Here is a 21,493-nt window from a genome sequence, read left to right on the forward strand (position 1 = left end):
GAAATAACAGATATATATGGTTGTTGTTGTTTTTTTTTTAATTGAAGTTAGATTCTAAAACTTGTGTAATTTATTTTTATTTTCTCAGTAAACGTCAGAGTCATGTAAAATAAGATTCAAAATCAACTATTCTGGATTTTGCAGTCATAAGAATTTAACTGCTTTAATATGACACACCTAAATCATCACTGGGCCATCCATATGTGTTCAGTGGTTTCATTTGGTTGTATAGTATAAAGAATTATTTTTCAGGTCTTAACTTAGTGATTCAGTCATTTTTTAATAAATATTTCTTTGTAAATTAAAGTATATGTTGCCATTGCTGAAAAGCCTAATTGAATTTTCTGTGGTACAGTGTTGTAACACATGAAAACATCCAAGAGGGTAAATACATTTATATATACTCTTAAAAGGTTTGTGGTCAGTAAATAATTAATATGATTATTGTGATTAAATTGATCAAAAGTGACAGTAAAAACATTTGTGATGTCACAAGAGATTTCAAATAAATGCTGTTCTTTTGAACTTTTTATACATCAAAGAAACCAGAAAAAAGTGTCATGTTTTTACAAAAATATTAAACACACATAATTGCTTTTTAAAAATAAGAAAACATTTTTTTTTTCAATATTTTAATTCATAATATTTCACAAAATTACTGTTGATGGTAAATAATTAAAATAAAATAGTACACAGTATCACAAATGCAGCCTTGGTGAACATCAGAAACCTCTTTTTTTTAAACAAACTGATCCCGTATTATTATATTTAGTGTAAATATTGGCTTTTGACCATTTATTTATTTATTTTTGACAAAAAAAATAGAGATGGAGAGAACAGGTAAAGATGGATAGATGAACAAGACCTGCAAAAATTGTGAGCCAGATTCAAACATTTATCCCCCATGTGAGCACCACAGTGTCTAGACCATGAATCTAATAGATTGTAACATTAATTTAGGATTGTGTTTAGGATAGCTCAGTGAAGTCTCTTTGGTGCTGAGCATGATGTTCAGCAGTTCTGTGCCGGTCTTTTGGAGTGTTGTTTGAGCCATGTGATATTTAGTCGTATTTCCAGTGTGTGGGGGGAATGTTTTTGTTAAGGGTTAAAGTGGACAGCTGTCACACCCTCTGTGTGTCTTTACGAGTCTCCTTGTAGCTGTGTGTGGTGCGCTTGTTGTTTTTTACGCACATGCCGGGGGATCTATGTGTGTAAGGGTGAGTTATTGAATGGGAGGCTGAGTGTGCGTGTGTCGGCCTGTCAACGGGGTCTGTGTGTGTATGTTGGCTTGACAGCTGTTGCTCCTCACTTCTCAGCTGTGCCCTGAACAGACGAGGGGGCGTCCAGACACGCGCTGCCGGGGTCAGAGGTGACTAGAGATGAACTGCAGGATTAGACTCTGAACCCTGGATTCATAGCCTCTGTTAACAGCCTCCAATCCTGCCTCGGGTGGTCTGAGGAGGGGGCAAGCCATCCATCTAATGCAGTCTCTCGGCCTCTTTGATTGCTTTTAAGAGCTTTGGAAATGTGCAGAAGAGAGAAAATGAAATGTAACTTAAAATAAATCTCATATTCTCTTTGCACCTAATAAAGCCATGGCTGCGCTAACATTTTCATACCAGCCAAACCGACTGAAGGGTGTTTTTGTTTGTGGTTTTAGTTTAGGTTTGTTCTTACACCCTCCGGCTTCACATAAACTCCCCCATTTAGTAACAGTCACATTTTTATATATCCATAAAATAAGGTGAAACTGGTGTCTGATTCACAATTGAATAATAATAATAAAAAAAGCTTAAGAAAACCGATTATAATTTAGGACCCTTAAGATTTTGCATTGACATTTATTTTCATAGAGTCAAGAACATTTCCCCAAAAATTCTTATTGCAGTGTGTCCAGGTATTTAATTTGTTTTGATTTGTTTTTTTTTTGTTTTTTTTTTTTACTTTGTGTGTATATATGATCATTTAGTAGCGATCCTTATTACAGATGTTTTTTTTTTTTTTTTTTTTTTTTTTTTTTTTTTTTTGGTCATACAAAGTCTTTTTTTTTCTTTTTTTTTTTAAATATTTATTTTTAATTTTAGTGTAATTTATTATATATTTCTGCATTGCATCAACGAGTGATATTTTATGAAGTTATTTACTGGATAATGAGGTCTCTATTCAGAACACATCTATTTATTTGTGTATTATATGTTTTTCTTTGTTTCTTTATATAATTTAAATTATTTTTGTAATTTTTGTATTTTGAGGTGCAGTATTATAGTTATCATATTTTCATTACTGTTATTTTTTTAATTCATACAAAGACTGTTTTTTTTTTAATGCATTTTTTCATTTCAATATTTTTTTGTATTGGAGTAATGAGAATAAGATTTTAATTTATCTATTTGTTAATTTGAGAATGAGGTGTCACAATTAAAAAAATAAATGTCAGGGTTTTTTTTGTATTAATTATATTGATATCTTTTTTCTTTAGAGACATTTCTTTATTTAGTATATATTCTTTCTTTTATAATTTCGTATTTTGGGCCCACATGTGTTAAGCGCTAAGCAAAGTTTTAGAAGCTGAGATCAGATTCTGACTCAGAGCATGTGTGTGGTTTGTTTATGGTATAAACACAATCAGGGCTTGTTATGGCACTTTGAGTATAACGCTGTCATGAGGTGATTGATTGTGGCCTCTGATTTTGTAACAGGATCTGAACACACTGAATGCAACCGGAGCAGTGAGTGGTGAGAATAGAAAGCAGGAGAGGGTCTAATCCTCCTCGTGGACAGACACAAGTCTTTGTCTTTTCTCTATTAATAGGTCTCCCTGTCGCTTTTCTCTCTCGCATTCATTTCGGAAAGCTACCTTGTCTTGTTTTGATTTAGACACCCCCTTGCCCCCTGCCAGTCTCTAACTATAGTCAGACTCAAGGCGATTGGCATAGTTTGCATGGCGTGGATGTTCTTCAGCGCAGCTGTTTGTACAGAGCATGCTGCTCACAGAGCATTGGCCTTGTACTCTTTTTCTTTCTTCTCTTTCGCTATCCAGTTCTCTCTCTCTCATCTGCCCCTCACACCCCTCCTCTCTCTCTCTTTCTCTTTCTCTTCCTCCCTCCCTCTCTTCTTCAGCTCAGAAGATGATTTCACACCGCTCTAGCAGACAGGGCTGTGCTATGGTGTGTTATCGTTAGCACTTTGCCCAGTGGCTGATGTTCATCCGTGTATCTGTAGGAGGTGGTATGTGTTGAGGAAATGCCACTTTAGGTTCGTCCACAGTCTTCCAGATCGTTCAGAGGGCTCCGTCCAACTCCGTGCACCTCTTCACACAGCATCTCCAGCAGAACGTCTGGCGAGCAGACGAGCGAGAGTAAGATTCCAGGGATTTAGGAAAGAAAAAGAGCAAAGGAGTGTGCCAAATAACCACATGTGCTGGCGACTCGAGTCGGTCCGTTCAGAATTGTTTAGCCGTCTCTTCGGCCATGTAGCGCTCTCTTTTCGCTGCTCGTCCTCGTGAACGCCTCGGACTGGATTGGTAATTGAGAAGCCGATCTGATTGATTGGCTTGGGTTGTGGCAGCCAGGTGTTTTTGTCCGTGGCGAGATGCAGTAGTTTTGCCATTGGCGAAGGTGAGGGGTATTCCACAATTTTCCTCCGTTCATTATTCCACTGAGTAGAAGGTTTCAGAGCGTTGCGTGAGATGAGAAATCGAAGACAGACCCGCGTATCTGTGCGTAAGAGAGAGCTGAAGAAAAAGACGAGGAGGAGAGAGAAAGTATGTTTTTGTTTGTCAGTGAGAGAGGCTTTTCTCTGTGATTCAGGGAGACTGTGTCTGAGCTCCCCAGCCTGTGTGTTTTGTCAGCTGCCATTGGGCCAGTCTGTAGTTCCTCCTGGACTCTTTGAGGGGGCCTGTCTGGTTTTAACACTGTAGAGTATACATACAGTCACATTTACAATCTCTAGAACTTCCACTGCTTCTTTTCTTTCTCATGTACTCATGATATGATATCATTTCTCCTGAGAAGAAGGATTTCAGTCTGTTGGTGAGCTGCGTTGATGTCGGTTTTAAGAGTTGATCATGAAGTCTGTTTTAGGATATCTTGATTTTTGTGTGGTCTTCATTGATGTCGGTTAGTCATTGGAAGTATGCATGCTGGCATTAAAATGCACATTTGAGTTCATAGGAAAGTCAATAATCTGGTATCAGGCTTGCACCTTTTATTATGCTTTTGAAAATAGGATTGGTTTACGCCAGTGTAATGAGTAATGAGTGTTTTTGTCTCTGTCTTGTAGGTGCACAGGAAAATCAGAGAGGACTCAGACATGGCTCAGGATTCTCTTCAGTGCCTGGCCCAGCTGGCCTCCATGCATGGCCCCGTCTTCCCCGATGAGAACGCTCAGGTGACCTACCTGGCCCACCTGGTGGAGGGATTGCTCAACATGATCAATGGGTGTGTTTCTCTGAAACCTTCAGTCATGTACTGCACTGGGTGCATGATTTGCTTGTCATTCACAAATGTGTTATTTTGTATTTAGATGACTGCATAGTAGTTGTGTTTTACAAAGGTGAACCCAATGAAAGCATGTCTTGGTTACATTTCACCCCACAATCATTATAATTAATAAAATTATTTACATTTTGCATTATTATTTTAGGACCAGTAATGAAGTTTTACATTAGTGCAAAACATATTCATAATCTTAAACATAGGCCTAATTCTCTTTAAGTAAAATGTAGTTTATTTACTTATTTTTTGAGTAAAATATGGCCCAGATGTGTTCTTGACAGTAAGATCTTGCCATATAGCAGGGTTAGAAAATTACCAGGACAAGTCACAAAGATACAATTCGATTTATTTTTAAAATAAGGGGGAAAATGCCCTTGAAGTGTATAGATATTAAACAAATAAAATACTACTACTACTGTTTATAATAGTATTTCTTTATTTTATAGTATTTCTTTATTTAGTTTATAGAATTAAATAAATACTATTAGTGTAATTTACTAAAGATAAATGGGGAAAATGTGTGCTCTTAATTGCCTCTTGAAAATCCTTTCCAGGAGCCAGATATTATCTACACATAAAGTTAATTTTTGTCACTGTTGTACAACATGTATTGGCGGAGTTGTGTGTTAGTACTCACAATCTAAATGCTCTGTAGTGATGTCTCTGCAGCTTTAAATAACACACATTCTCTCATACACTGCTGTTTGGAATTTGAGAACAAGAAGGCGTAGTGAGTCGGGGTCTCTCTCCCCACTCCTCCCTCTCTCTGTTTCTGCCATTCTGTAATCACCTATTCCTGGAGCATTTTTCCAGTTGCATCATCGGAAAACCATGCGGCAGGTCCGCCAATCTGCATGATTGAACTCTTCTGCTTACAATTTAAGTCCATCTGATATGGGTTAGAGCCGCGGTTGGGAGCATAAAGAAAGGCAGACCTCGAGTGCTCTTTCAGAACTAAGAAGAGGAAAAAAAACCTTGTTTTCCCAGAATCCAGGTAGTGTGCCAGCACAACAGCAGTTTGGTGCTGTGGTTGAAATCTTTAAGTCTCTCTTTTAGAGCAGCTGAGGTATTTGTGCTTATAGACAAATATTTTCAGGGGAACTAAACCATAAATGCTGAATTCCAGTGTTCTAAACATTTAGACTGTACCATACGTGCACAGTTTACTCTGGACCATTGCAGATTAACACAGTATTTTATGCTACCAGATAGACCCAGATGAGAGAATGGAGGTTAGTTGTTGGATGATCCTTTAAGGGGCTGGCCTACTACTGTTATTATTTGTTCTTAACTGTCTTTTACCCTGTGACAGGATCGAGATTGAAGACTCTGAGGCCGTAGGCATCTCCAACATCATCAGTAACCTCATCAGCACATTTCCCCGAAGTGTTCTGACCGCTCTCCCAAACGAGCTCTTCGCCTCTTTCATTAACTGCCTCACACTGCTCACGTGCTCGTTTGGTCGCAGCGCCGCCCTGGAGGAGGTGGTGAGTACTGCATTTGTACCACAACAGACCACAATCAGAGTAGCTGAGGTCTATGAATGTCAAACTTGTTGTTCTTTTTTTTTTTATATATATAGAGAACTGTTCTGTTGCAGCAGATTTTTTATTGTATTTAACTGAAAAATAAAACCATTAAACCAGGGTGTACTTCACACTTAAGGCCAATTTATACTTCTGCGTAGGGTGCGCGTAGTAGGTACGGCGTAGCATACGCATTGACGTGTACCATACGTCGTACCCTTCGCCGTACCCTGACGCGCACCTCCTCAAAAATGTAACTACGCGTCGCGACGACGCGGACTGCAAGATCTGTGATTGGTCGGCTTGGTAGTATCACGTTTCCTCCTACGCATTTCCGGAATGATCTTCTGCACTCTGGACCGCCAGCCATTTTTAAATTCCGAAGAGCCAACATGGAAATGGACCAAGTGACCGAGCGATTAATTGAAGAAGTGAGGAAATACAGCCATCTGTATGACTCCGGAGATTACAAAAGACTGCCAGATGGCAGCGAATTCGTGGTGGGAGATTTCCTCCAACGTCGGTTTAGATGTAGCGGAGTGCATGTAAACACAGTGGGACCCGCTCGCGTCAACTAGCGTTTTGGCGGTGTAACTGCAGAGCAAAACAGACATACGCAGAAGTATAAATGCTCACGACGGCGTCGCCTACGTGCGTAGCCTACGACGTACACTACGGCGTACACTCGACGCAGAAGTATAAATTGAACTTTACATTTAGAAGAGAGTATTGGCACTGCTGTCCTGATTTGATTCCATTCAGATTCACAAGTTAATTATTTATTTGGGGTCGGTAAGAGTGTTTTAAAGTAGTCTCTCATGCTCACAAGTATGCATTTATTTGATTAAAAATAGAGTAAGAACTGTAATATTGTGAAGTATTACAATTTAAAATAACTGCTTTATATTAGGATATATTTTAAAATGTAATTTATTCCTTTGATAGCAAAGCTGATTTTCAGCAGCGTTTACTCCAGCCTACAAAGTCACATGATCTGTGATGCTTTTTTTTTTTCAGAACTCTTTGATGCATAGAGAGTTTAAAAGAACAGCTTTTATTTGAGATAGAAATGCTTTGTAACATTAGAAATGTTTTGTTATCACTTCTGATCAATTTAATGCATCATTGCAGAATAAAAATATCCTTCAAACTCCAAACCTTTGAACAGTAGTGTATATTAGAAAACTCCTCCATGCCAAAGTAATGATAAAAAATGTAAATTCTATATTTTTTACTTTCTTAAATTAAAAATTTAAGTGTTCAGTAAATATAGGAGTATAACCTTAGACTTAAATTGGCGAGTCTGACATGTTCTTTATAAATGTCATTGTGTTATTAAATTATTATTATTATATTATTATTATTATTATAGTTGAAGTACTATTAAAATGTTATCATACTATATTAGAGTTATTTAACGTCAGGATAATGGAGTAATATATACTTTAAAAAATGGAGGGACGAACACTCGTAGATTTTAGGATGGAATGTAGAAAGAAAGGATGTGACATGATTAGCGTGAAGTCATGTATGTCTCTCTCTCTCCAGCTGGATAAGGATGACATGGTGTACATGGAGGCATATGATAAGCTGCTGGAGTCCTGGCTGACGCTGGTGCAGGAGGACGAGCACTTCCCTCGGGGCTGTTTTGTCCAGCCAGCCGTGCAGGTCTTCAACTCCTACATCCAGTGTCACCTCGCAGCTCCCGACGGCACGAGAAACCTGGTCAGAACAACTGCGTTTATCCACCTTCACATCCAAACACATCTTTCTCACAGTGTTAAATCTGTTCTGTTAACATTGTCAAAATGTCTCTGGCTTAGCAATTTGTTGGTAATTTGTTGCTTTTCTTGTAATTTTTTTGTTGACTGTGGTTTGCGTTTCATCTTAATTAAAATGGAAAAGCATGAACCACAACAAATGTCTAAAACAGTTTTCCTTCAAAGAACCGTCGGCCAGAGTAACAGCCACTCCAGCACATGGTTTCAGTCATATGCATTATTTATCTTTTTAGACTGCAAATGGTGTCGCTTCTCATGAAGAGGAAGAAATAAATGAATTACAGGAGGACGACAGAGAGCTGTTCTCAGATCAGCTGGCCAGTATCGGCATGTTGGGGCGCATCGCTGCAGACCACTGTATACCTCTGCTCACAGGGTACAGACACAGTCCTCTTCAGAGAAACCGCTGAAATAAACAACCACTGTGAGCCTTACATTTCTCATCTGTCTTCAGATTGTTGGAGGACCGAGTCACACGGCTTCACGGGCAACTCCAGAGACACCAACAGCACCTCATGGCCTCGGCAGACCCGGGGACGGTGGACCGGAAAGTTCTAGATGACCTTTATGAAGACATTCATTGGCTCATATTAGTGTCAGGTCTGTGAACACATTCTGAATGACATTCTGTCATTATTTACTCACCCTCTTGTTATTCGTTTTCACTCACAAATGCGAGTAGCATGTTTACCGTCACATGTCTATGGAGGTTACCATTCATTTAGGTCATTGTAATGTGTAAATCAGATGCGACTGGACTATTTTTTTATTATTTGGAGGCCAATCAAGTTGTCATTGTTCTGAAGAATTTGGTGTTTTCTCAGGTTACCTCTTGGCTGATGACCCTCAGGGTGAAACGCCATTGATACCTTCAGAAGTGATGGAGTACTCTATCAAACACTCGACTGAGGTGGATATCAACACTACACTGCAGCTGCTCGGCTCTCCTGGAGAGAAGGCCACCTCCATCCCAGGATGCAACAGGACAGACTCGGTTATCAGGTAGAGAGACCTCACAGTATACATGTGGCAGTGTGTCATTACTCTATTGATACAATTTTTTCATGCAATATTATCCAAAATATTATATAAAAAAATTATATCAAAAAAAAAGACACTTACAATAAAATCTAGATAATATTGCATGAAAAAATTGTATCATAATAAAAAAAATTTATGCAATATGTCCTCTAGATTTAATTGTAAGTAACATAGACCCATGATTTTTTACACTCTCAAAAGTAGACCAAATGCTTTCAAGCTGATTCTGTGCACTCAGAGCATTGTGCTAGGATATAGACTCCTGTCTTGTGTGGCATCTTCAATGAATTTTGACAACCATGAAGATGTAGGAGGAGTTTGAGAAGGGATGTTATCAACACAATTGAAAATGGTGAAAAATATAGTTGGGTGTTGTATTTGGCTTGAATTATCAGATTGTTTCATTTAAAGCTTTTTCACAGAAATTAATGTGAAATTTGATGCTGGAAATGTGATGGTGGCACTAGATGGTTTTTTTTTTTTTGAACAATGCAGTGGAACAACTAACACACACAGCTGGTTTGTATGCACCTTTAGTCACACAGTTTCCACAAAAATATTATCAACTGTTCATCGTTGATGATAAGAGATGTTTCTTGAGCAGTAAATCATCATATCAGAATGATTTCTGAAAGGTCATGTGACACTGAAGACTGGAGTAATGATGCTGAAAATTCAGATTTGTATTAAAAAGATTTATTAAAATAGTTTTATTTATTAAAATAGAAAAACAGTCATTTTAAATAAATATTTCACAAAATAACTGTTTTTTGTATTTTTGATCAAATAAATGCAGATGTCTTTTTCCAGACTTAGCGGTAATGATCAGCTTGTGAGAAAAATCTTGCAGATCATAAGAATTTGATCGGTAATGTATCTTTTTGACATCTGGTTGTCCGATAAATGTCTTTTTCCAGACTTAGCGGTAATGATCAGCTTGTGAGCAGATTAACCAGCCAGCTGTTTGCTGATCATGCTGCTTACAGAAACAATGACTTGTTTAAAATGAATCACTCAGAATTGTTGCTGGAGAGAGCAGGCGTGGTGTAGAACAGGCCGTTTGATCTGCAGTTCGTTTGCCCAGCGGGGAATGGCCTGGCACGCGCCCAGCTAGGCCTGCCACGCGAACAGCAGCCCTCAAGTGGCCCCAGCCTCGGCGCCAGCCAATGCTGCAGCACCACTCCCCACACATTATTCAATTAGAGCCAGGCCAGGTGCCGCTCAGAGCCCAGGGTCAGAGGGGAGCACTAGGGGCCCGGAGTCGCGTGTGTGTTCAGGAGCTATTTCCAAGTTGATTTTTGATTGATTTTAGGTTTTTGTTTTTTCGTTTTTGTTTTTTTTAAGGTCTTGCACCATTGTTGTATGGTTTGATGTAAAATTGTTTATTGTTGTTGTTATCGTTATTTTATATTTTATATTATATATATATATATATATATATATATATATATATATATATATATATATATATATATATATATTATATATATATATTAATAATACATAGAAATTATAATAAAAATATTTTTCTAATATATTTAAACAGTAATAGGAAATATAAATAAAAATTAAACAATAAAATGTTTAAAACATTTATAAAATTTTATATACCAGTATAGAAAATAAAAATATGTAATATATATTGATTTAAATTTTTAAAGTATGTTATTATTATTAGTAGTAGTATTACAGTATAATAAATATTATTAATAATACATATATAAATACACATAATTATTATTCTTATTATTATTGTAAGTGAAGGCGGAAGGAGCAAGAGATGGGCTGCAGTTGTTGTACTTAAACACACACACAGATTTTTTTTTTTTTCCCCTTGGCATTTCCAAGCAGATATTTGATCTGATTCTAATCTGATTGGAATGGGATACAGACTGTGAATTTAATGAATAGTGTAATTTTAATGATGTAGAAGCTGTTTATGCGGTTACTGGTTGGGTCTCATAGAGACCTAGTGGTATTGTCTGCAAAAATCTGCCTGTAATCTGATTTGGGCTTAATGGATGGTGTTATTCCAGAACTCTGGAATGGGATCGAGGTGAGGATTGAAAGATTGGAAGGACTCTGAGTTGATGGGTAAGGGGAGGGATGGAGTATTTGAATGGGGGCGATGTGGAGGTCAGAGGATTTGGAGAGACAGTAGGCTGGTGATGGATGGGGGAAAGCGGGCAAACTGCAGAGGATTTGGAAAGACAGTGGGCCAAGGGATTGTGTTTCCCAATAACAGACATTGACCCCGCAGCTCCGAAATGTCAGAGTGGTTTTGTCTTTACAAACAATGTGAAACCTTTAATGGTGCTGCACTCAATGATATCAGTCTTCCAGGATAGTAAGCTGCTGTAATCCCTTTTTTGTGTCCTCTTTCTTTACCAGTCGAGGTGTGAAGGAATGATAGCGTTTGTTATTGTGGGCTTTTGTTGAGTCTCGGAGCATCTAGACAGAACTACCATGAACTTTCTTCCATCCCTTCTGCCGTTTCTCACCCTTGTTTTTCTTCTCTCTTCATTTTCCTGTTAACAACAGACTGTCGAATTCTATTTCAGATTGTTCTGCTGGCAGAAAATTGCCTCAGATATATTCAGCTATATTTGCACTTCCATTTCTCTGCATCTATCTGTCACAGGTTGTTATCGGCGGTGCTAAGAACCTCAGAGGTGGAGTCTCGGGCTACACGAGCGAGTCTGACTGAGCTCCTGAGTCCTCAGATGGGCAAAGACATTGTCTGGTTTCTTCGGCGGTGGGCCAAGACATACCTGTTGGTGGACGAGAAACTCTACGGCCAAGTGAGTTACCAAAATTAGGTCAATCAGTGTGTGGAAACAGCTGGGATGATGTCTGAATGAAGCCTTCAGTTTGTTTCTGTTTTGGCTCTGTTCAAAAATCACACACAAATTCCTGGAACTTAACCTAGACATTTTTTATGTGAATTTTTATTACTTCTGACTCTTTGAATGTTTGTCTTTTGTCTTTTACTTCTCTCCCTCAGATCAGTATGCCTCTTAGCACAGCATTTGGAGCGGACACGGAGGGAGCGCAGTGGATTGTGGGATATCTTTTGGAGAAAGTGATCAATAATCTGTCAGTGTGGAGCTCTGAGCCAGAGCTGGCTAATGACACTGTGGAGCTGCTGGTGACTCTGGTGGAGAAGAGAGAGAGGTTTGTGTCTGCTTGCTGGAGTAATGTGTATGTGGGCATCAATGATGGCTAAATATGTGTCTATTATTTAGCTTAATGCCCTGCAAGACAGCTGCTCAGTGACAGGCACAATATATGTCTTCATATACTGTCAGGTGATACAAGACCAAATGTTTTTAATGTGCCCCACCTGCTGGTGGAATTGTGCTATTGCATTGCAAAGTGATTTCTGAACTTACCATTGTGTAATGCTACATGAATAAATTTAAATTAACAGTAAATTGCACTTTATATCAATGTTAATCTTTTTAGAAAGAAATATTGCATGAAGCAGTAGTTTCTGGCATTTGCTAACACTTAAATCCATTCATAAAGGGTTTTTTGTAAAGAATGCTGCTTTTTCCATCAAATGAAAGCATAGTGATTAGGCATTGTCAAGCAGAAAAAGCACCATGAAAGTGATACACATGACTCAGCTACTATATTCAAATTCTTCTGTAGTCATGTGATAGCTTTGTGTAAGGAATAGACTGATGTTTAAAGGGATATTTTTTTCTTATTCTAGGTGTGTGTGTGTATATATATATATATATATATATATATATATATATATACAGTTGATGGTCCCCACTGACTTCCATAGTATGGAAAAAACTGCTGTGGAAGTCAGTGGGAACCAAAAACTATTTAGTTACACACATTCTTCATTCTTCAGTTACACATTCAAAATATCTTACTTTGTGTACAGCGGAGTCATACAGGTTTGGAACAACTTGGAACAAATGATGACAGAATTTTTATTTTTGGTGGAACTATCCCTCATTTACTGAAAAGAAATCATTTTCCCCTGTAACTGTTAAATCTTGTTCACGTACACTACCTATCAAAAGTTTGAGGCAGTAGGATTTTTTTTTTATGTTTTTGAAAAAGCTCAGTAAATATAAAGTAAAAACAGCAAAATACAAAAAAAATAAATATGTTTTTATTTTAATATATTTTAAAATGTAAATGTTTTCTGTTTTAATATATTTTAAAATGTAATGTATTCCTATGATGCAAACCTGAATTTTCAGCATCATTATTCTAATCTTCAGTTTAACATGATCATTCAGAAATCATTCTGATATGCTGATTTAATGCTCAAGAAACATTTATTATTAGTGTTGAAAACAGTCCCTCTTAATATTTTTTTGTGAAAAACATTAAACATTTTTAGGATTCCTTCAACAGTTCAAAATAATAGCATTTATTTGAAATAAAATTCCGTTGTAAGGTTATAATTTTCTTTACTGTCATATTTGATCAATTTAATGCATGTTAAATAAAAGTAAGTAAAACTAAATCTTACTGACCCTGAACTTTTTGACTGTAGTTTATGTGCATGCTTAAACTTGGCAAATTCAAACTCTTGCAGGTTGCATAAATAATAGTGATGTAACACATTTGAGTGTCATACATGTCATATGAGTGATGGAAAGATGAATTATTAGGAGAACTATTCCATTAACTCTTTGGTCAAATGTACTTCCTTGATATGAGGCTTGTTCATCTGTATTTATCTCAACTCTTTCCTCTCTCACGGTTCAGGGCAAACATCGTGGTGCAGTGTGAGAACTGGTGGAACTTGGCCAAGCAGTTTGCCAGTCGCAGCCCTCCTTTGCATATGCTGTCCAGCACAGTCCAGCGGACCCTGATGAAGGCCCTTGTCCTGGGCGGCTTTGCTCACATGGATTCTGATACCAAACAGCAATACTGGGCCGAGGTGAGAAACCAAAGGATTATTGAGAAATATCTGGAAGGTCAAGCATTATGCTGAAGAGAACACAAAGCAGGGAAAAGTTTAGCATGGCCTCATTACTCTTCATCTCTTTCTGTCTCTGTGCTGCAGGTACTGCATCCACTCCAGCAGCGCTTCCTCAACCTCATTAACCAGGAGAACTTTGCTCAGATCTGTCAAGAGGAAGCCGTGAAGCAGGAGATCGTTGCCACTCTGGAAGCTCTGTGTGGCATCGCTGAAGCAACGCAGATCGACAATGTGTCATCTCTCTTCAGCTTCCTCATGGACTTCCTGTCCAGCTGCATTGGCCTCATGGAGGTCTACAGGAACTCACCAGAAACGGTCAACCTCATCATTGAGGTTTTTGTGGAAGTGGCCCACAAACAGATCTGCTACTTGGGCGAGGTGAGACATTAGAGCTTGCATTGATTTTGGATGTAGCCTTCCACGTGTGGTATTTGTAGAAAAGACCGCATTCATACTGCATCCTAAATATGTTTTTTAACGCACTGCCTCTCTGTCTCCACAGACTAAGTCTATGAAACTGTACGAGGTGTGCTTGACGCTGCTGCAGGTTTACTCCAAGAACAATCTGGGTCGCAAGAGACTAGATGTAGCCGCAGAGGAGGACCAGTACCAGGACCTTCTGCTAATCATGGAGCTGCTCACCAACCTGCTCTCCAAAGAGTTCATTGACTTTAGTGACACTGGTATGAGCATTCATTCATGGTTCATGCCATTTGCATCATATCATGTGAGCCTTTTCCTGAGAGATGAAGAATGTGTGTGTTTTGTGTGCAGATGAGGTGTTTCGTGGGCAGGAGCAGAGCTCTGGTGCTGGACGGGCCGTGTCAGCTGCTGATGTTGTGCTGTATGGGGTGAATATTGTGCTGCCCCTCATGTCTCAGGACTTGCTTAAGGTAAAATTTGATTTTGAGAGTTTTTAATCAACTCCGATGTTCTTACATCGTTTCATAGCAAACTCCGAAATTTGAAGTAAAAGGTGTGCTACTGTTCTGACGTACTCTGTTTTTCTATTTCTTCTACCCAGTTTCCTTCTCTGTGTAACCAGTATTATAAGCTCATCACCTTTATCTGTGAGATTTTCCCAGAGAAGATCCCTCAGCTGCCTGAAGAGCTCTTCAAAAGTCTCATGTGCTCCCTGGAGCTGGGCATGACCTCGTATCCTTGCTGTTTTTGTGTATACAGAAGAGAGTTACAATACTTAAAAGTCTGTGCTTGCTAAGCATATTGTTGATGGATTTCATTGTGGAAAGTTTTTGTTGTTGAATTTTGGTGTCTAGGATTTTTCCTTAACACACACTGCAGGATGAGCTCAGAGATCAGTCAGCTGTGTCTTGAGGCTTTATCCCCATTGGCTGAGCAGTGCGCCAAGACACAGGAAAAGGACACACCCCTATTTATTGCCACACGGCATTTCCTTAAAGTGAGTCACGTGATGTCTAAACCAGTGGTCAACTGTTGTGGGTTTGTAACAGGCGATGTCTGTTGCCATTCATTAAATGAATAAAAGCAAGAATTTCTTTCAAAAACAAAAGTCTTACTGACCCCAAACTTTTGAACAGTAGAGTACATAATACAGCGATGAAGGAGAACATCTCAGCACAAAAAAGTAAACATTTTACACCATATTTTCTCAAAATTCACAAAAAAAAATGACATAAACATGTCTATTAATTGAGAGTTATTGGCTGATGTCAATGATCTCAAAATGGTCAAACTTGCACTGATGTCACTAACCTTCATTGTAATGTCATACTCTGAGATTAATATACATGTATAAAATGTTGATTAATAATGTACATTTCTGTGTCCCTCTTTCTTCCTCCATAGCTGGTGTTTGACATGCTGGTGCTCCAGAAGCACAACACTGAGATGACAGTAGCAGCTGGAGAAGCGCTCTACACACTAGTGTGCCTTCACCAGGCACGTTTTATCCTTACAGTATGAACTTTACCTGAAAGACATGGATGATCTTGTGATGTATTAGCAGTTGATGCACCGTTTAATAAGTGATGGTGTTTGTCTTAGGCGGAGTATTCAGAGCTGGTGGAGACGCTGCTCTCGAATCAGAGGGACGCCGTGATCTACCAGCGGCTGGCGGACGCTTTCAACAGCCTCACTGCCAGCAGCACGCCTCCAACTATGGACCGCAAGCAGAAGGTGGCCTTCCTGAAGAGCCTGGAGGAGTTTGTTGCCAATGTGGGGGGGCTTCTGTGTGTCAAATAAGCCACTTCCTCCAGCAACTGTCCACAACAGCTTCCCCTCTCCACCCCTTCTACCACTCAGAGGAGCCTTTCACCACGCCAAACCATGGAGATGCTCAGCTCCCGCTGCACAGGCTGAGACACCTCTGGGCCTTCTGACACACAGAGAGAGGCTGGCGAAGGCCGAGAGGAGAGGGGACGGCCGGCCGTGATCATCTCAGTCTGATCTGACCATTGTTTACTGACCATTGAGAGCTCCTCAGATGAACATTTATGAAATGCAGAGGGGTAATCTTTCTTAAAACTGACCCCTACCTTCCCCTTCTACACACACAAACACACAGTCTTTTGCAGACGCTTCTCCTCGAGTGCCTTTGGTTGCTCACGGCTCAGATCCAGCTGTGTCTACACTGACGAATAGAACCGTGTCGTACTGCTATCACGGTAACTAGGATCATGAGCTGTGGTCGCCATGATAACGAAAAAGCCTTCCCCAATGAAACTTTAATTGCAGGAAGGCCCTTTTGGAAAACCAAATCACTTTTGTGTTTAAGGGTGTATATATATTTTCAAAAAAAGACTAAAAATGAAAGTGTTTAAAATGACTAAAAGGTTTTTATAAGATAATAGTTGACAGAACTTTGAATTTTTTTATTGTAACTTCACCTGATGGGCAAGGGGGGCTAGTTTGAATTTTTCTTTCTGATTTATCTGATTGATTGTAGTTTTACTCTTTGCCGTTGATCATTTCGCCCTGATCGCAGCAGTATCACTGAAAGCGTTCTCAACAATTCATGACTGACGAATTATGATGGACATTTTTTCAGACGATCGTCTGATGTTCCCAATAAGGTTTTGTTTTTCAAAAATAACTTCAACAAGGTTCCACTTAGACTGGTTCATGCACACTCAGAGACAAAGTTGCTGTAGCAATAAAATACCAAAAATGATGATCGAGGGATGTCAGTTGTTTTATTCAGGGCATTTGATGGTCTTTATTTCCATTGTTCAAAGCACTAATTGTTATTTTGGAATGCGTGAAGTTATCTGTAAAGTGTATATAAACTTGCTATAAAAAGTGAGTCGTCTTTCTTGGTCTACATTTTCTGTTTCTGTCTGAATGACGTGTGGTCTGGAAATATGCTCGCTTGAATATTTTTCGCGTTTCAATTCCTTTTGGGCTTTACCGTGATTGTACTCCCTCGGCCACCGTAGTGCAAACACGTGTGAAGCTGTTTGCTATGTTCTGTTCCTCTGTCGTACGCTTGTAAAATACTGCTTAAATACACACTGTAACGGCGTCGTACATTGGTAAGTGTAAAGATTGGTTTAAACCTTAGTTAGGTCTAATATTGTTTGATATTAGCATCATTATTGAATGAGCGTTATGCTGATTTATTCAGCATGCCTCCCGTGGTTGACGTGTTCCCGTGTCGTTTAGTGAAGAAGGATATGTTATCATGAGTGACAGCGACGATGATGTGCCTCAGCTCTCCGCGGCGACGCTCGCGGCTCTGCAGGAGTTCTACGCCGAGAGTGGAAGCACGGGACCGGAACAAAACTCCATCAGGACCGACAAGTTCTGTGTTGGTGCTGTAGAGGAAGACTGGGTACAGTAAATGTACTAGAAGTGCCTTGAGTGATGATCTGTTGATTGTTATATATTATGTTGTAGCCTATATATTTGTTAAATACAAGTGTGTGTGTGTGTGTGTATATATATATATATATATATATATATATATATATATATATATATATATATATATATATATATATATATATATATGTATATGAATATGTATGTATGTGTGTATATAAGTGCGTACTGAGATGAGTAACCAGCTCGTGTGTTTCTGTAAACAGCGCATGAGTCAGTTCTGGTACAGTGAAGACACGGCCACACGGTTAGCAGAGGAAGTCATGCAGCAGGCTGGACAACATGGCAGGTCGGTCTCGAGCGCATTTGGTCAGATTTTGCATGTGTTCAATCGTTGAGGCATGTGTAGAATAGAAGGTCTAGTGATGGCCCTTACCGGAGGTTACCTCAATACACCAGTAGGAGGCGACAACTGAGTGGTTTTTAATTGTGCAGTGAGCGAAAACATTCACTCAACCAATTTATTAAAACATGGTCGATCAAAGTCATTGAAAATCTCAAAGATTAACATTTACATGTAATTGTTCTTTTGTCTCATTATGTGGGAAAATGCTTCATAAATTTGACTGGTTGACTTCCCCATATTAATCTACGAGTTACAAGTGTTTTATTTTAGATTCAAAACAACCTGTGGGTTTTTTTTTTCTTCAGATTGTCTTCAATATAAGCTATTTTTAGACTAAAGATAAAGTTTTGAGTTCTGAAATTTGCAGGATTTTAGTACAATGACCTGTTGATTTCTCAGTTCATGGCCCCTTTAAAAAAACAGTAATGTGAATATTTTTTTTTATTATTTAAAATAGATGTTTCCTATTATAATGTATTTTAGAATGTAATTTATTTCTGTGTTGACAAAGCAGAATCTCAGCATCATTACTCCAGTCTTTAGTGTCACATGATTCTTCAGAAATCATTATAATATACTGATTTGGTGCTCAGTAAACATTTCTTCTTCATATCAATGTTGAAAACAGCTGTGCTGCTTAATATTTTAGTGCAAACCGTGATACATTATTTGATGAACAGAAAATTCAAAAGAACAGCATTTATTTGAAATAGTAAAGACTTTTACAGTGTTACAAAAAATGCATCTCACTTTTGATCTTGCTAAATAAGTTTTCATTTTTTTTTTTGGCTTGTAGGATAGAATCTTACTGACCCCAATATACATTAATGCTCGCTTGTATAATTTTATTTTTTTTTTTGGCTTGTAGGATAGCTTGTATAAGTGCACCAAGTGTGTATCAGAAGCTGAAACAGTTGGACAGCGTGTCTGCTGTTTTGCTGGAGTTTGACCGACGTTTCGCAGCATATGGAGATGAGTTTGTGTTTTATGATTACAACAACCCTCTGTGCCTGCCTGAGGATCTCCTTCCTCAGAGCTTTGACATCGTCATCGCAGATCCTCCGTATCTGTCTGAAGAGTGTCTCAGCAAGGTGGCGCTCACCATTAAATACCTCACTAAGGGAAAAATCCTGCTCTGCACAGGCAAGTGGAAATGAATTTATATTATACATACATGTATAATGTTGCAGATTCTTAAAAATAATTTTGCCTTATTCTTATAGGAGCTATTATGGAGGAGCCTGCTGGGAAACTTATGGATCTGAAGATATGCAGTTTTTTACCAAAACACAATCACAATCTGGCCAATGAGTTCCGCTGCTACGTTAACTATGAATCAAGCCTTCTCTCATGAAAAAGGCTTTCAACCTGACAACATTTGAACATTGTTTTTTCTCCCATGAAACATCAGATCATGTGGAACAATGAATGCTCTCACTCCAAATGTTGCACAGCAAGATCCAGATATTACAGCGGAGCATTTGGCCCTTCATCTGAGCTCTGTGATCAGTCTTTGATTATGCTTTGGCTGACTTGCATTGTCAGTTGCACACTCAGCCTTCAGGCATAGAATTGAAGCAAACAATTTAAGACAGTTTAACTTTGTTTCAATGCATAAAATGGGCTAGAAGTGAATTTTTGAAATGCGTTTATATATAATATACAATGCACTAGACTTTTGCGTTGTCAGTGTTGTCGTTGGTGGTTTGAATAAAGTAATCATAGGAAACTGACAAAGTCGAGCTACATAATTATGTCCTCTTTTGTTTATGATATCCATGCTTGCCTTTAACAGAAGCATTTCTAGTGATCTTCTGTATACTTTAACTATATTAGGTTATCTAAAACCATGATGCTGACTGGCTTTTCCCAAGTACTTTGGATTAGAAAATGTTTGTATTTTGGCACAGTATGTTTTCCTTTTGCTTGGCACTGTAGACTAGATTCTGCAGCTGTGAGAGCAAGTCAAATAAATCAGATCAGTTCTTTCTAAAGGTGCTGGAATTTTTAGAGGGGACTCTTTTCACGCTTGGCTTGCTCTTCTGTGTTTTTCTGTCTCTTTCCAACAATGGCACACAAGTACAACCCACGGCGATGGACACGTAGCTCTCGGTGTAGGAATGACGGCCCCCGACGCACGAGCCAGTCCGGCGCAGTATGACGGTTGGCATGTACACTGGAGTGCTGCGGAAGCGGTCACTTTCCTCCCCGTCCCGTCCGGTCAGGCATCCCTTACACAAACAGTACGCCTCGGGGAGATATCGTGGGTACCTTGCTGGATCATGAGAGATTCTGGGTTCAATAACAATGAAAAAAAAAATTAAAGACAAAAAGGTGAGATCTTACAAAACATTAAATCTTATGTGACTGGAGTAGGGGAACACCCAATCGAATCGGTTCTTCCGAACTGAATCTTTTTCATGACCGAAACAAAATCGATTCCCGATTGAATGATTCCTTTGAGTCAGTTGCATCAAAATGCGTGTGAATCAGACGCTACGATTATTGAATTAATCTGATTGGCTGAATCGCAAGTTATTACTTTCGCCATCTCGAAATAATCCAAAAATTGTTTTTTCATGACGTTATTGTTATACACTTAAGTATTTTGTAGTGTTTTTTATTTACTTTTATTTTTTAACGAATAAAGGATTTTATTTAACGAATGAACTGTTTACATTTTTGTTTGTATTTGTATTTAATATACAATTAGGGTCCAATTGCTGGATTGCATTTATGCCGCCAATAAGTCCCGGGGGAAAAACGCACTTCTAAATATTTCTTCCACATAAACACTAAACTCCTTTGTATTCCCAGCCTAGTCTTAAGGGTTTGGGGGTCCTACCTGTACGCCCACGGCGAGAGGCTGAGGAGGTTGACTGGGGCTCGTGGTCTGTCGCGCGCCAGGCGAGACGCTGATTGACAGGTCAGATTCTGGCGCTCTGGAGGGGCGAGCTGCAGGGTGTGATGAAACGCGCTGAGCACTCCCACCGACAGTCTCCCGAACATCTGCTCCAAAATCTCGTCCGGTAAATTCAGGCATGAGCGAGTCCTCGGTGCTCTCCTGGACACCTTCAGTCCCCGTTCACCCGGCGCGCTCCCGCAACACCACAGCAACACTAACACAACAAGCATCGAAGCAGCTCGACCACGCATTTCAGTTTACACCGAGTCTACACGCGCTTTCCTGTCAGGAAGAGATAGCTGGGAAAGATGTAGTTAAGAAACCTTTTGAGAGCTCTTAAATCGACTTACAGAAACTGCCCAGTTGTTGCGTAAAGCTGTCTCTTCCGCCCGTCCCGTAAATGCGCTCAGGATACTTCACTCCAGATACTGGGCGGACTGTTTGATACTGAATAATGATCATGATCTGCTTGAGCTGATGGAAGAAATCTCACCTTGATGTTATTCACCCCCTGTAATGTTCTGTATTCCTTTTAGATATTTAAGAGATTGAATAATAAAATTCCAACAAAAAAAAAAAA

The 21,493-nt window shown here is 39.0% G+C and overlaps 3 protein-coding genes across 4 annotated transcripts in view; 2 read left to right on the forward strand and 1 right to left on the reverse strand.

Annotated features, from left to right (window-relative positions):
• The window catches only part of LOC109064375 (exportin-4), a 32,636-nt gene extending 15,552 nt beyond the window's left edge, over window positions 1-17,084 (forward strand). The window contains exons 8-23 of the mRNA XM_042763507.1: window positions 4,282-4,439; window positions 5,809-5,983; window positions 7,571-7,747; window positions 8,037-8,179; window positions 8,258-8,403; window positions 8,628-8,805; window positions 11,486-11,645; window positions 11,849-12,018; window positions 13,585-13,759; window positions 13,886-14,179; window positions 14,304-14,484; window positions 14,576-14,694; window positions 14,826-14,956; window positions 15,104-15,221; window positions 15,629-15,721; window positions 15,827-17,084. Of these exons, the coding sequence (XP_042619441.1) occupies window positions 4,282-4,439; window positions 5,809-5,983; window positions 7,571-7,747; window positions 8,037-8,179; window positions 8,258-8,403; window positions 8,628-8,805; window positions 11,486-11,645; window positions 11,849-12,018; window positions 13,585-13,759; window positions 13,886-14,179; window positions 14,304-14,484; window positions 14,576-14,694; window positions 14,826-14,956; window positions 15,104-15,221; window positions 15,629-15,721; window positions 15,827-16,024 (2,616 nt within the window). The 3' untranslated portion in view covers window positions 16,025-17,084. The remainder of the gene's footprint in view (window positions 1-4,281; window positions 4,440-5,808; window positions 5,984-7,570; window positions 7,748-8,036; window positions 8,180-8,257; window positions 8,404-8,627; window positions 8,806-11,485; window positions 11,646-11,848; window positions 12,019-13,584; window positions 13,760-13,885; window positions 14,180-14,303; window positions 14,485-14,575; window positions 14,695-14,825; window positions 14,957-15,103; window positions 15,222-15,628; window positions 15,722-15,826) is intronic.
• Window positions 17,085-17,169: 85 nt separating this feature from the next.
• Window positions 17,170-19,759, forward strand: LOC109064416 (EEF1A lysine methyltransferase 1). 2 transcript variants are annotated; one of them, XM_019081464.2, is made up of 5 exons: window positions 17,170-17,313; window positions 17,444-17,612; window positions 17,869-17,951; window positions 18,877-19,151; window positions 19,232-19,759. In XM_019081464.2, exons 2-5 carry the CDS (start codon window positions 17,463-17,465, stop codon window positions 19,360-19,362), a joined length of 639 nt encoding a protein of 212 aa, XP_018937009.2. In that variant the 5' UTR covers window positions 17,170-17,313; window positions 17,444-17,462; the 3' UTR covers window positions 19,363-19,759. The 2 variants fall into 2 exon arrangements, with proteins under 2 accessions (XP_018937009.2, XP_042619454.1); XM_042763520.1 differs by having other exon boundaries at window positions 17,183-17,313; window positions 17,406-17,612.
• A 102-nt stretch (window positions 19,760-19,861) lies between these two features.
• On the reverse strand, window positions 19,862-21,456 carry LOC109064414 (interleukin-17D). Its single transcript, XM_042763521.1, has 2 exons — window positions 20,854-21,456; window positions 19,862-20,300 (listed from the first exon to the last, which is right to left on the reverse strand). The coding sequence occupies exons 1-2, from the start codon at window positions 21,162-21,164 to the stop codon at window positions 19,988-19,990; spliced, it is 624 nt and encodes a 207-aa protein (XP_042619455.1). The 5' UTR covers window positions 21,165-21,456; the 3' UTR covers window positions 19,862-19,987.
• Window positions 21,457-21,493: the final 37 nt, after the last annotated feature.

This window comes from Cyprinus carpio, chromosome A9 (genome assembly GCF_018340385.1).
Source record: "Cyprinus carpio isolate SPL01 chromosome A9, ASM1834038v1, whole genome shotgun sequence".
NCBI classification, from domain to species: Eukaryota; Metazoa; Chordata; class Actinopteri; order Cypriniformes; family Cyprinidae; genus Cyprinus; species Cyprinus carpio.

Coding starts and splice junctions, on each gene's coding strand:
- LOC109064416 (XM_019081464.2), top strand. CDS start 17,463: ATGAGTGACAGCGACGATGATGTGCCTCAGCTCTCCGCGGCGACGCTC. Junction 17,952..18,876: donor CAGGCTGGACAACATGGCAG/GTCGGTCTCGAG, acceptor TTTGGCTTGTAG/GATAGCTTGTATAAGTGCAC. Junction 19,152..19,231: donor AAAAATCCTGCTCTGCACAG/GCAAGTGGAAAT, acceptor TTATTCTTATAG/GAGCTATTATGGAGGAGCCT.
- LOC109064414 (XM_042763521.1), bottom strand. CDS start 21,164: ATGCGTGGTCGAGCTGCTTCGATGCTTGTTGTGTTAGTGTTGCTGTGG. Junction 20,301..20,853: donor CTCTCGCCGTGGGCGTACAG/GTAGGACCCCCA, acceptor TATTGAACCCAG/AATCTCTCATGATCCAGCAA.